The 12,071-nt window shown below is 50.9% G+C and overlaps 7 protein-coding genes across 7 annotated transcripts; 2 read left to right on the top strand and 5 right to left on the bottom strand.

Annotated features, from left to right (window-relative positions):
• Positions 1–165: 165 nt before the first annotated feature.
• Positions 166–1,649, bottom strand: VC83_00041 (uncharacterized protein; the record flags this gene model as incomplete). The annotated part of the gene is made up of 5 exons (XM_024463738.1): positions 1,627–1,649; positions 1,509–1,525; positions 1,420–1,443; positions 861–1,356; positions 166–803 (listed from the first exon to the last, which is right to left on the bottom strand). Exons 1-5 carry the CDS (start codon positions 1,637–1,639, stop codon positions 166–168), a joined length of 1,188 nt encoding a protein of 395 aa, XP_024328558.1. The 5' UTR covers positions 1,640–1,649.
• Positions 1,650–1,993: 344 nt separating this feature from the next.
• Positions 1,994–3,410, top strand: VC83_00040 (uncharacterized protein; the record flags this gene model as incomplete). Its single annotated transcript, XM_024463737.1, has 4 exons — positions 1,994–2,126; positions 2,181–2,211; positions 2,269–2,528; positions 2,581–3,410. 4 exons carry the CDS (start codon positions 1,994–1,996, stop codon positions 3,408–3,410), a joined length of 1,254 nt encoding a protein of 417 aa, XP_024328559.1.
• A 14-nt stretch (positions 3,411–3,424) lies between these two features.
• On the bottom strand, positions 3,425–4,801 carry VC83_00039 (uncharacterized protein). Its single transcript, XM_024463736.1, has one exon. The coding sequence runs from the start codon at positions 4,660–4,662 to the stop codon at positions 3,646–3,648; it is 1,017 nt and encodes a 338-aa protein (XP_024328184.1). The 5' UTR covers positions 4,663–4,801; the 3' UTR covers positions 3,425–3,645.
• Positions 4,802–4,936: 135 nt separating this feature from the next.
• On the top strand, positions 4,937–5,292 carry VC83_00038 (uncharacterized protein; the record flags this gene model as incomplete). The annotated part of the gene is made up of 3 exons (XM_024463735.1): positions 4,937–4,939; positions 4,989–5,195; positions 5,248–5,292. The coding sequence occupies 3 exons, from the start codon at positions 4,937–4,939 to the stop codon at positions 5,290–5,292; spliced, it is 255 nt and encodes an 84-aa protein (XP_024328183.1).
• Positions 5,293–5,652: 360 nt separating this feature from the next.
• VC83_00037 (uncharacterized protein) lies at positions 5,653–6,818 on the bottom strand (the record flags this gene model as incomplete). The annotated part of the gene is made up of 4 exons (XM_024463734.1): positions 5,653–6,221; positions 6,283–6,414; positions 6,466–6,742; positions 6,792–6,818. 4 exons carry the CDS (start codon positions 6,816–6,818, stop codon positions 5,653–5,655), a joined length of 1,005 nt encoding a protein of 334 aa, XP_024328178.1.
• A 293-nt stretch (positions 6,819–7,111) lies between these two features.
• VC83_00036 (uncharacterized protein) lies at positions 7,112–8,940 on the bottom strand. The gene is made up of 4 exons (XM_024463733.1): positions 8,874–8,940; positions 8,630–8,819; positions 8,456–8,556; positions 7,112–8,408 (listed from the first exon to the last, which is right to left on the bottom strand). The coding sequence occupies exons 2-4, from the start codon at positions 8,811–8,813 to the stop codon at positions 7,215–7,217; spliced, it is 1,479 nt and encodes a 492-aa protein (XP_024328177.1). The 5' UTR covers positions 8,814–8,819; positions 8,874–8,940; the 3' UTR covers positions 7,112–7,214.
• A 352-nt stretch (positions 8,941–9,292) lies between these two features.
• On the bottom strand, positions 9,293–12,034 carry VC83_00035 (uncharacterized protein; the record flags this gene model as incomplete). Its single annotated transcript, XM_024463732.1, has 6 exons — positions 11,653–12,034; positions 11,552–11,588; positions 11,327–11,467; positions 11,144–11,278; positions 9,381–11,097; positions 9,293–9,334 (listed from the first exon to the last, which is right to left on the bottom strand). The coding sequence occupies exons 1-6, from the start codon at positions 11,669–11,671 to the stop codon at positions 9,293–9,295; spliced, it is 2,091 nt and encodes a 696-aa protein (XP_024328176.1). The 5' UTR covers positions 11,672–12,034.
• Positions 12,035–12,071: the final 37 nt, after the last annotated feature.

The following is a 12,071-nucleotide window of genomic DNA, read 5'->3' as shown; positions in this document are numbered from 1 at the left end:
TAATGGTAGTTAATATAAGCGTGGATTCTCTATGAATTAAATAGCAACTATAATCCCCCATACGCCAGTCAAAACCCCCGCCCATCCCATCGCCCCTGACTCCATCTATCCTAAAATACACCCCCCCACCACAACCCAGAACCCCCCCCCTCCAAGCCACCCCCCTCAACTCTCAGCCTCATCCTCAACCGACACACATGGCACCGTCCACGCCCTCAAATCATCCCTCGCATCCCACTCCGCCACCTCATCCGCCCTCCTCGTCCCACTCCTTCCCCTCCTCTCCCCACCCTCCTCCGACGAAGATGAAGACTGCACCTGCTCCCCCTTATCCGTCGTCAACGCGCGCTGAGAAGCCTTCCGGATCCCTCCAAGCGGATTCCCCTTCCTATCCACCGTCGTCGTCAACCCGGGCATCTCACTCTCCATCCTCGCCTTCTTCCCGGCATGGGTATGTTTCTTACTCGCGCCCGACCCATTCCTGCTGGGCTCGCCACCACTACCCCTCTCATTCTGCTGCTGATGATTATGATGATGGTGGCGGCGCTGGTTCTGATTCCGCGGCGTCGCAGTCCCCATCCCCTCATCCTCGCTGTCATCCGCTCCCGGCGCGGTTTGCAGAGCGGGGTTCTGGGTGGCGGGGACGGGCTTGTTGCCCCAGCCGTCGCCGCCGTTGAAGATGTCTTCGATGCATTGGTCGGCGGCGAGGGTGCCTTTGCTGCAGTGCCAGGAGGCGGCGAGGGTTTGGCGGTACATGTCTTGCATTTCGGCGAGTTCTTTGTTGTTGCCTACTGCGCCGTTGTCTGGGGGGGTGTTAATAGGGGAGTAAAAAAAAAATGTGGGATTCAAAGGGTACGTACAGCCTGCTTTATCTTTCTCCTGCTCTACGGCCATGGCGCCTGTGAATCCCTCGAAGACTGCTGCGGTTCGGAGCGGCGGGGCAATGAAGTTTCGATCCCCGTCGACTTGTGACATGCCCAGACCGATCTTGACAGTGCTATTGATCTTACTATCCTGCATCAGATACCTCCTCACCATAACCTGTCCCACCTCATAATGTATATCCGCATACTCTGCGAGGTTCAAGCGCACCCTCCCTATCGTGATCTTCTCCCCGCGCGCCCCGCCATTGTAGTCCTGCATGACCTCGAACTCGACGAAGCACTCCTGCAGCATGTTCGTCTTGTCCATCGACAACCGCACCACGAGCGAGCGCTCATAGTCCCAGGTCACTTTGTGTTCTTTGATTGGCGCCTTGGTCGTCGCGCCCCGGTGCTCCGCGGCGGTGGACATGGGGAGGTGCCATTTTACGTAGGATTGCCCGGCGACGAGAGGGACGTTGTTCAGGTTGATTATCTGGCGGCAGAGTGTCAGTAAATGGTATTCCGAGAGCAGGTGACGTAGGCGCAGCAATCTTACCTGTAGTATGAGCGCAAACTTCGGCTGTGTATTGTGTGGTCAGCAGGGAATAGCTGCTTGCACTGGGGAATGCGCGGGAATTCTCGAACCTTGCGAGATTTGTTGACTATTGGCTCGAAATACATAGTCAGTAAAGCGACACTTCAAATCACTGGACTCGAAGCCGAATGGGCAGCACGGCGCAAGGAGGGGGAAGGGGACACATACTCAGGCCGTTCATGCTTATATATCATCCTTATAACCCGGGAGGCTCGCGGACCATATTCGGCGAAGGATGCTGGAATAGAACCGGGACCAATGCTATTGTAGTGGGAGGGGCCCGTACACGTGTTAATGGCGGAAATCCCGAACGGGCATATGGATGTTATTGTGTGTGTGCGTGTGTGGCTGACTATTTGCTGATAATTCGTAGATTTGATTCCTGGCCATTCCGGAACTTGCGACGAGGCTACGTAAGTGGTTAAGGTAGCCGTGTTGGTGCTTGTTCGGTTCGGCTGTGCTGGGAGTTTGGCAACGGCGGTGGTCGAAAGCTTATGGAAGAGTCCCGTCTTGGCTGTATATTGTCTAATATCGAATGGAACTCACTGGGGACTCTATTGCCGCAACTGTATTGAAGAAGTTTAATGCTCTGTCTAAGAAGCGCAAGCCCATACAGCGAGCTGATCATCGGAGAGAATGGGTTCCTCTGGCTGGAATTGTTGCTCAAGGTTTTATACCCCGTGACCCCGCGCATCCCACGATAAATACTGACACACGACCAGGAGAAGATGGACTGACGTGTCTGGCTCTTGGGTGAGAATATGCCCCTGTCTGCCTCTTGACATATTGCGCGTCGACTGACCTGCCCAGAACAGGAATGAAATGCCTTCCTTCCAACAAGATCCCTGAAGCCAACGGCACGGTTCTCCACGACTGGCACGCCGAGGTTGTTGCTCTCCGCTCCATCAACCGTTTCTTACTCGAAGAGTGCCGGAAAATAGCTTTGTCCAGGGAGCAGTCCTCGAAGTATGTGAGAAGGAGAAGGGCGGACGAGATCGCCCCGAGCAACTTCCAGCCTTTCACAATCAAGGAAGATGTAAAACTACATATGTATTGCTCTGAGGCACCATGTACGTTACTCAAATCATCATGCCATGCCGCAAGTTAGCTAACTCATGCCAGGCGGTGATGCCAGCATGGAGCTCACCATGGCCGCCCAAGACGATGCAACCCCCTGGGCCATCCCTGCCCCCGCATCCCCTACAGCAACAGATTCCAGTATGCCCGGGCGTGGCTACTTTTCGAATCTAGGCATCGTCCGGCGCAAACCCTCTCGCCCCGATGCTCCCTCCACGCTCTCAAAATCGTGCTCCGACAAGATAACACTGAAGCAGATAACCTCTGTCCTCAGCTCCATCACCTCCTTACTCATCTCACCAGAAAATGCATACCTGAAAACCCTCACGTTGCCGGAGTCTCAATATGTAGCTGTTGGCTGTGAGCGCTGCTTTAGTCCGCGGGGACGGTTAAAGGACTTACAGGTGCCTCCGAGTGGAGGATATAGCTTCCAAAACTTCAAGATGGTGACAACGAAGAGCGAATTTGCATATTCTCGCCGCGACGCAGACGGCTCGCCTCTTCTGAGTGATGCAATTTCGCCAAGTAATATTGCCGCCTCTTGGTCACCATACTTTGAGGAAACGCTGATAGGAGGCGTTCTTCAGGGGCGGAAACAGAATGATCCGAGAGGCGCAAGTGTTGTGTGCAAAAAGAGGATGTGGGAGCTAGCTCGCGACATAACGAGATTATTAGATTTGGAAGATACTAGCTCAGTGGAGAACTCTCCGTCAGATGAAGTGGAATCCGGGGCTGTGAAAGGTCACAAAACATATGAAGATATGAAGCAGTGCCAGCTTCTGCAAGACAGGATGATTGCCAAAAATGATGCCAGGGAAGCATTGAAAGGATGGGTAAGGAATGATGGAGACGAAGGGTTCACTTTAGACGAATAAATTCTTAGTAGGGAAATATCCCATAATTCTAAACTATGCTGGCTTGAACTTGACCTCCCATGGGAGGTTCTATCTATTCTCAGGTCAAAATAGCAGTCGTACATAGCTACAAAGATTCTCGTCAAACAAAACAAAGGTATGGGTATCACCAAAGCGCCCATAAACGCCATCCAAACCCCTTACAAAACCCACCTCTAAACACACAGGCAAACAGATACCCTTCAGCAGCCACCACTCAGCTCGAATGAAACCTCGCATTATGGCTCCCCGCATTCGCTTTCGCGCACTCCGGACTACAAAACCACGAATAGTTCTGCAACCCCCCCTCCTCCTTCAACCCAAAGCACCTCTCGCACCCCAGATCCGCATTCGGCCCACTGAGCTCACAAACATTCCCACACCCCTCCGAACAGCAGCGCCTGATCGCATCCCTCGCCTGCTTGCGCTTACTCTCCTCCTTCGCCGCTTTGGCTTTATTGTTCGCCGCTTGCGCGTTCCGTAGATCCGCGAGCCGGTTCTCGAGAATCTGTGCGTTCGACTTTGCGTCGGCGATGTCTTTCTCCATCACGGGCAGGATCTCGATGTAGGGGGTCTTGTTGTCGAATAGCTTTGTCCACTTTTGTCGCAGCTCGGCGTCGCGGGGTGTGTCGGTTGGCTGGGCGGTGCAGGCGCTTGTGCGGAGGTAGGAGTATTTCTCGGCCTCAGATTTGGATTTGTCGTATTCGGCCTGGGCCTCTTGCTGTTCGGGAGTGAGCGTACTCAGTAGCTTTCCCTCTTCTTGGATAATGTAGCTATCAATGTCCGCTAGAGACGTCCCTGTCCCACGCAATTCAGCAGCTCGTATCTTAACCTTCTTAACCGTCGGATGGTTGCTGGGTCCAAAAGTGCATTGCGAGTCCTTGATATGCTGCATATTCTCCCTCCGGACGCGGCCGTTGATCTTCTCTATGGTAGCCTGCGCATCGAACATTCGCTTTAGATCTTTGGTATATTCCGCTGGTCGGTATGAGGTCCAGCGTCCAGCCGATTCTGCTGTGTATGCATTTTGGTACAGTTTGCGCATCTCATTCTGATGGGTTGTGCATTTGGAAAATCCCGAGGCGCAGTTACTTTGGCATGTCTCCGAGAGCTTCTTCAATTGCCCCTCGAGCTCCGACGTGTCTGCCTCATGAAGAGAGGCAATTTCGTCGACTTGAGCCTTCGAGAGTGGGTATGTCGGTTGAATATCGGCCATCATTGTGTTATGAGTCATCTTTGCTGGGATATCCTCTGATAAAATAGCACCCTCGCATTATATGGCGAGGAACAGATGGTAATTTGTTTTTTTCGTGCGCAAGTGATGCGATCTAGACGTCGGGGTCCAAAAGGCGAGGCTGAAGGAAAGGTTAGTGGAATAAAGACGCTAAAACACTGCTTATCCTTATCGGCGACATGTTTAGAGTATTGCCATGCGCCGCTGAATAGCAGACCCATCTTGTTCCATCAGCACTGACTTGGGTCTTTCTAGAACCCTTTCTACCTCAACGATGGTAAGTTGTCATTGATGTTCTTTTATGTATATATCTAACCAGCATACAGGCAGACAAGCTCCGCGCGCAGCAGCAGTTGGAGCAGCTCCAAGCCCGATACGTTGGGACTGGACATGCCGACACGACCAAGTTCGAGTGGACCAGCAATATCCAGCGCGATAGTTATGCGTCATATATCGGGCATCCGCCTCTCTTAAGCTATATGACTATTGGGATGGGAGAGCCAAAGGAGAGAGTTCGCGCTGCGCTTATTGAGGTTCGTCGGTCAACTTCAAGATTTTTGGGTGCATGAGGCTAATGAATGGCAGAAAATGATACAACCGGTTGGCAAACCCCCAGAGGTCCATGATTGAAATGTCCCAAGGGAGGTGTAAGGGGAGTGTATGGTTTTACAGCACCAAGGAAAGGCAAGGCGTTAGGGAGGGGAAATCATGGGGATTAGGTGCGCATAGGGGAGAACAGGATGGCAACGATGCGAACAGTACGTTGATAGCTGTCAGACGGTTATATGGAGGATGAAGGACAGCACCCGATCCCGGATATATTTAGCTGCTACCGCATCTGTCAATTGGCCTATAATTTCCATGATCCTATGCAACAGCCTGTGATATCCCTCGATTTACCAAATGTTTATTTCCATTCCTTCCAGCTCCAGCAACTCCAGTAGTATCCCAGGGGTATATATGTCTATCAATCCTTAACCCATCATATCATCATTCCTCCTCAGCCTCGGCCGCCCTTGTTCTCCGTCCTGCCCTGCCCTGCTCCTCTCCCTCCGGTTCAACAACCTGCCTCTCCCTCCTCTCAGGACCATCCTTAATCCCCAGACTAGCCTTCAGCCTCACATCCAAATCATCCGGTGCCGTATCCCCATACACTGTTTTCACAAGCCCCTTCACGCCCTCAGCCCCAACCTCCACCTTCCCCCTCGGACCAACCATCCACTCCGTAATATCGGTGCCGCTAGCGTTATCCTTGATCTTCACGACATACCCCTGTTTCTGCATCTTCGCAAACAAGAACTCCGTCTTGTCTACCGGCGTGTTCACGTTTGCGTTCATGCGTTGGAGATACCGCATCAGCTTCTCGTCTGAGACCCGCCCGCCGTTGAGCATGATTATAGACACTATGAGGGTATAGAGACCCATGTATGCGCTTTCTGCGGAGGCGGAGGGGATATGAGATGGTGTTATGATAGCGGGGATGTTGTATTTCTGCGGGAGAATAGACTTGAGGATGTATGAGCGGTTGGTTGATGTAGCGGCGGCCTTTTGTACGGCAGCTAAAACTTCTTGTAAGCAGGCGGAACGTATCAGAGTGGGAGTAACTGGAGGAGAGCATACCTCGCCTGTCTTTCAGAGTAACCTTCTCTTTTGAAGGCAGCTCGACCATTTGCATCCCGAACTTCTCTTCCAGGAGAACTTGCGCCTCATCGAATAGTTGCTGAAACCTGCGGCCGCCGTGCTTCCCAAAGACTACACAGCAATGTCAGCCAAACGTACCCATACCAATCCTGCCTGACATACCTTTCTCTCTAATCCCCTCTCTCCTGATCGGCACTCGTCCAAATTCACACGCCAATGCATAGCGCACCAGTTTCATCACCAGCCCATAAGTTCCCCTCGGATCTCTCCCGACCTCCTCCTCGTCTCCATCCGCCGCATCGATGACCGTGGGCTCTTCTGCGCCATTCTGGGTGTATTCCTCCTCTTCCTCTTCCACAGGTTGGTTTTGGCGTCTGCGCTGGGTACTCCGTGGCCCTTCGTCTTCGGACTGCTCGTTAGAGGATTCTGGTGCGACTTCCTGGATCTTTGTTAACACAAGACAAGGCTAAGGAATCACGAACGCTTACTGCGCGGCGTTTTCGTCCTGGAGCCATGGTTAAAGTTGGCTAGATAGGATCGTGTATTACACAGGGCGATTTTGTGTTTTATCGGCTTTGTGGAATGGGTTCTGTTTGGTTACGTTGCGCCAGAGATGGGGCGAGGTCACAGCGGGGTTCCGTCGTAATGTCGCGTTTGGGAGGACGCGACGGAATTAAATTCAGGGAGTGGCGTTTGGTGAGGCAGCCACTATAAAACCTCCGTTACTTCCCAGACGCCATAATTCTCCCCATCAACATCAGTTGCATGCAGTATGAAATGTCACGAAAGTACATGGTAAAAATATCATCTAAATATTGTTTTTAATCTAAATTGGTATATATGCTGTGCTTGTAGATGAGAAAAACCAAATAGACAACATGATCGCCTCCTATAATTCAAGTAAATATCGTTCAGGTCGCATAAACATATCGTGGGCTTCTATCACCCATATCTTCTATCTCCGCGTCGTTTCTCCCTTCTATTTTCCAATCCTCCTTCCCCATCGCCCTATCCTTGTTGACTTTGGCATAGTAAAACATCATTCCAAGGTATATCAACGCCGCCATTCCCACCATAGACAAACTCGTCGCATGCCCCAGGATGTAGTTCGGTCCGTCGCCAGTTGGATACATGAAAGGCGTCGCAATGCCTGCAATGTTTCCAAACATAAGTTGCAATCCACTGGCAAGTGTGCGCTTCCCGTATCGAGGGAGATTCCCTGGAAGCCACGCTAGCGGCAGTCCAACAGAGACGTACAGGCCCATGGCAACGAGGAAGCACCCAGCATAGCTCACGCCGGAGCTGGCGTGTGATAGAAGCATTCCATAGCCCACCATGGACACCACAGCAAAGACGCAGGTATACAGACCTCTCTGTTGCGTCCTGTCACTTATCCACGCAACGAGTAGATATGTGATGGCTCCGAGCGCATAAACCGGAACGGTCAGAGCTTGCGACTCTGCGACAGTCCAGTGGCCGATCCCTTTGATGATTGTAGGTACAAACGTGCTGAAGCCGTAAAGCATCACATCCTCACCAAACTGAGCGATAGAGAAAGCCCATAGCTGGAAGTCCTTTGCCCCTTCCTTAACATCCGCCCAGTGAAACTTCTGGCTCGATACCGTTTGTCCAACCTCGCGGAATCGGACGTTAACCATCAGCTTGCGCTCGTCTTCAGTCAGAAAATAGGCCGTCTCCACATCGTTGGGGAGGAAAAAGATGCAGACTATTCCAACCAGAACGGATGGGATGCCCTCCAGGATGAAAATCCACCGCCAGCCACTCAGCCCCGCAGCCCCATCCATGAAGCTGATCCCATAGGCAATGAGTCCACCACACGCACCAGCCACGGCAGCAGACGTGAAGAGGTAGCCAATGCGAACAGCAAGCTGCCTGCGGCTATAGAAGAGCGTGAGGTATGTGATTAGGCCGGGGAAAAGCCCCGCTTCGAAGACACCAAGGAGTACGCGGCAGGCGACCAAGGAGCCAAAGCTATGGACGAGACCTGATAATGTCGCAATAACGCCCCATGTTATAGTTATGACTGATATATATCGCCCCGGCTGGAACTTCTTGAGAAGTAGGTTGGAGAGTACTTCGAGTCCCTGTTGATGTTAGCCCGAGAACCAAGAGGTGAATAAGAGGCATTTACGCAGTAGGTGACGAAGAGGATTGAGACGGCTATCTGATACTGGTTACCTTTTAGGTTGAGTTCCTCTTCCATGCCATAGAGCCTAGCATTGCCGATATTAACTATCTTCAAGTCAGCGACGTCGGAGGAACCGGAGACACCAAGGTTGTATCCCTCGGGGTGTGAGGAACATACCACGATCCAGGAAGCTGAAGAGATATAGAAGTATAATCAGAGGAATAATGTGCATATCCACCTTCCTGACCAGTGCCTTCTCAATTGCACTCTCTGGCAAATCGGTGGCCGAGGTCGGATTGATCGGCGCATTTTTGGAGTCTTCGCCAGTGGCAACGGCTTTTTCATTGACCTCGCTCATCATGTCCAGCTGCGACGATTGCCATTAATTTTGCAAAAGCAGAGAGAATATGATGAAACATACCACAGTACGAGGCGATTGAATAGGTTTTACAGGTCTGGCCAAGGCCAGCGACTTTGTTGTACAGAACTCAAACGTGGACGTGCTACCCTCGTGAGAGACAGATTTATCAGCCTTGCACAAAAATTTCCTTGGCGAAGGGATAGCCTTGGTGGTGGGGTCGCACTTGTCAAAACTACCCCACATCACTGAAGAACGGCGGCACTCTAGGAAGGGATATATCATTGATTCTCTGAGCTATTATATTGATAGCAAATATCTAACAAAACATAGATATAGGTAGGTATCTTGAGCAAATATTCGGTCAAATATGTGTGCAAGTCAGTCTCAATACCCCATCAGTAACGCTCCATGCTTATCATCTTCTCCTTTCTTCGTACAACGTTAATTTGTCATGTTTCCTGGTCCATATTTAAGCAACGTTATATAGCAAGTATAGCAAGTATAGCAAAATCCCTATCCATCTGTTATCATGTCAGCGGTTCACTGTTTCACACACATCATAACTACCCCGCCTTCTTCTTGGGTGACTTCCAACAAGTTCTTAGTTGCCAAGCTGAGGACATGATGAAAGGCCTGAGCAGCCACAATGCGGTGACTTTCCTGTGGGGGGAATAAAGTTTCAAAGCCGACCCATTTCTCTTTAGGTCCATCGTCAATTTTCTGGGAGTCCTGGTCTTCCAGATCCGCCTCCGCCTCCCGATATGAGCACCTCACAAACTCCAGGAAATTGAGCGACTCAGTCTCCAATGCATCCGCCACCCACTGGCTGTTCTGAGCGGTCTGGGTATCAACGGCGGCAGATGGTCCGAGGGCCTCAAACTCTTCATTTTCAAGACCAGACGTGCTTCCCGCAACTCCAGCAGGAAGCTCCATGTCATTGTCACTGAGAAGCCTGCCACGGCCAAGTAAGGGGCTAGCAGATGGGTGCCTGGATCCTGGTCTGCTTGGGATAACTGATGAATGGCGCCCTTGTCCAGGCACCACGGAAGACGACCTCTGGCGGAACGAGTTGACAGATGCCGATACATTCCATGGCATGGCTGACGAGTGATGGTCTCGAAGCGGCGTAAATGCCTCTCTTCCTTGCTCTACGCCACTTGAATCATCAGGGTATGGCATCATCTCGTCGTCAAAGTTTGGCATGAAAGCATCCTCCTCGACAGCACGTGGGAGCTGAGGCTCCAAGTCAGGTCGGGAACGAACGTTGCGGGCTTCTTCTCCGTCATTCCCATCGAAAGCCGAACGGGCTCTTTTCTTGCGGCGGTCTGGGGAACTCGCTACTCCAGTGAGAAGTTCCTTCAGCTTGTCTCCGCTGAAGATATCGAGGGGGTGTGGAACATTGCCAGAGGACCGGATTGTTCTGCCGATACCTCCAATCCCATTTCCCCAGATGAAAATGCTCGCATTAGCCACTGCAAACTTATTGATGGTTCTCATAAGTTTCACATGTTTATCCTTGGCCATGTTCTGAACATAGTTCGTCTGCCACTCGCTGAGCTCAGAGTTGCGAATACCAAGACGGATATCCACGTCTGAGATGACTTTAAGAGCCTTTCGTTGCCGCTTCCTCTTCATTGGTACTTCCGCCGAGACTGAAGATTCTTCGAGGCTAGATTCGTTATCTCCACGTTGCTTAGCTCCCTGGTGTTTTGGGAATGCCTCCGCATCGGGAAGAATATTCATGTCGTCGTCCATCTGCATTATGAAATCTCCATCATCATCAAGTCTGCCTGGGCGGCCAATGAGCGCCTCCTCATGATCACGCCTAACTCTCTCGCTGGCAGCAGAGCCGCTTTGAAGACGCCCAGTCCCAGCTAGGTAAACACCCGCCCTTCGGCGTTCGAGCTCTGCTGCATTCACTTCAACCATGGCACCATCAGCATCGAACTCGAAATCGAGGTCATCCAACAGGCCTGGTTCGTCGCCATCGAATGGATTCACGCCACTTGGTGTTTTCTGAGCAGAAGATCCCAATTGAAAGCGCCCAGGAAGTTGGAATTGTCCCGTGATATCACTATTCGAAGGTGGAATTTGCAAGCCAAAGATAGAAGCTTGAGAAGAATTAGAGATTACAGACGCATTAGATGACTTCAATGATGAAAGCATTGAATACTGCGAGTCCTTGAATCCTTGGTCGAGCGTGCTGAAATCCAATGGCGAGAGGGATGGCAGAGCCAGGCCTGGTTCGAATGCCGGATCGTCCATGAGCATGAGCTGGTCAGGGCTACGTATATCAGTACCATATGAATAAATTGAGTATAAACTCTTACCGTGCTGCGCCGGCATTGAGATCGATGGCATTGTTCTTCATGACCTTCAGGAGAGCCCTCATGTTATTCTGGGCAGTCTGTGCATCATGGAGGACGTAGCCACACTGTTGATTATAGACTCGAGAAACTCCGTATCTTTAGGATCGTCAGTTCGTTATTCATATTCGTAGGGGATGAACTAACAGCAAGCTGCTCTGAAGCCTTAGTGCCATTGGGGCCTCGGGTTGTATGATAGTCTCGCATGCCTTCCTGACATCAACGCCGAGGATCTGCTTTCGTTTGACTTTCAACGCCGTCGACGTTGGGCCAAGAGTTCCAACCAACCTAGAAGTAACCAATGTCATTATTTCACTATTTAAACTATGGTGATAGTATTGATAGTAGTTGAAAGGGAGAAACTAGACTTACCACACGGTGGCCACTCCATATTTCCGACTCGTCAAGACTGCACACCAAATCAGCCATCAAATATTATATAGATGGTCTATCGCAAGGCGGGAACAACTTACTCTCGTGACTGTAGAACATTTTGGATACTGGACAGTGAGATTCGAGTCTTGATGCGCCAGGTTTCGGTGCTTTTTCGCAGATCTCCTGAATGATCTTCGAGTTGACCTCGTGGAATATGAAATGACAAGAATCCAGATAGTTCAAACCATCTACCGCATATACTACAGTATATAAATTCGAATTGTGTTTTGGGTTATTCGGTGGCACGACAACCAATCCACCGTGGCCTAGGTAGTGATGGGATGAAATCGAGGTTTTGTTCTCTAAAATCAAACAGAAAGGGTTGAAAGGGGTTCGAGGAGATTGTAATGAACGTCTTCGAGAATTATAATGAGAGTACAGTAAATAATGGGGAATGGAATGAGAAATATGAGGTTGAAGGTGAAATGTGAAGGTTGAAAACGAAAAGAGAGGCGAG

Source organism: Pseudogymnoascus destructans, assembly GCF_001641265.1.
Source record: "Pseudogymnoascus destructans isolate 20631-21 unplaced genomic scaffold scaffold_1, whole genome shotgun sequence".
Lineage (NCBI taxonomy): Eukaryota > Fungi > Ascomycota > Leotiomycetes > Thelebolales > Thelebolaceae > Pseudogymnoascus > Pseudogymnoascus destructans.
Note: the sequence above shows the minus strand (reverse complement) of the source record. Positions and strands in the feature narration are given on the sequence as shown.

Coding starts and splice junctions, on each gene's coding strand:
- VC83_00039 (XM_024463736.1), bottom strand. CDS start 4,662: ATGACTCATAACACAATGATGGCCGATATTCAACCGACATACCCACTC.
- VC83_00036 (XM_024463733.1), bottom strand. CDS start 8,813: ATGATGAGCGAGGTCAATGAAAAAGCCGTTGCCACTGGCGAAGACTCC. Junction 8,557..8,629: donor CTTCAGCTTCCTGGATCGTG/GTATGTTCCTCA, acceptor ACTTGAAGATAG/TTAATATCGGCAATGCTAGG. Junction 8,409..8,455: donor TCCTCTTCGTCACCTACTGC/GTAAATGCCTCT, acceptor TAACATCAACAG/GGACTCGAAGTACTCTCCAA.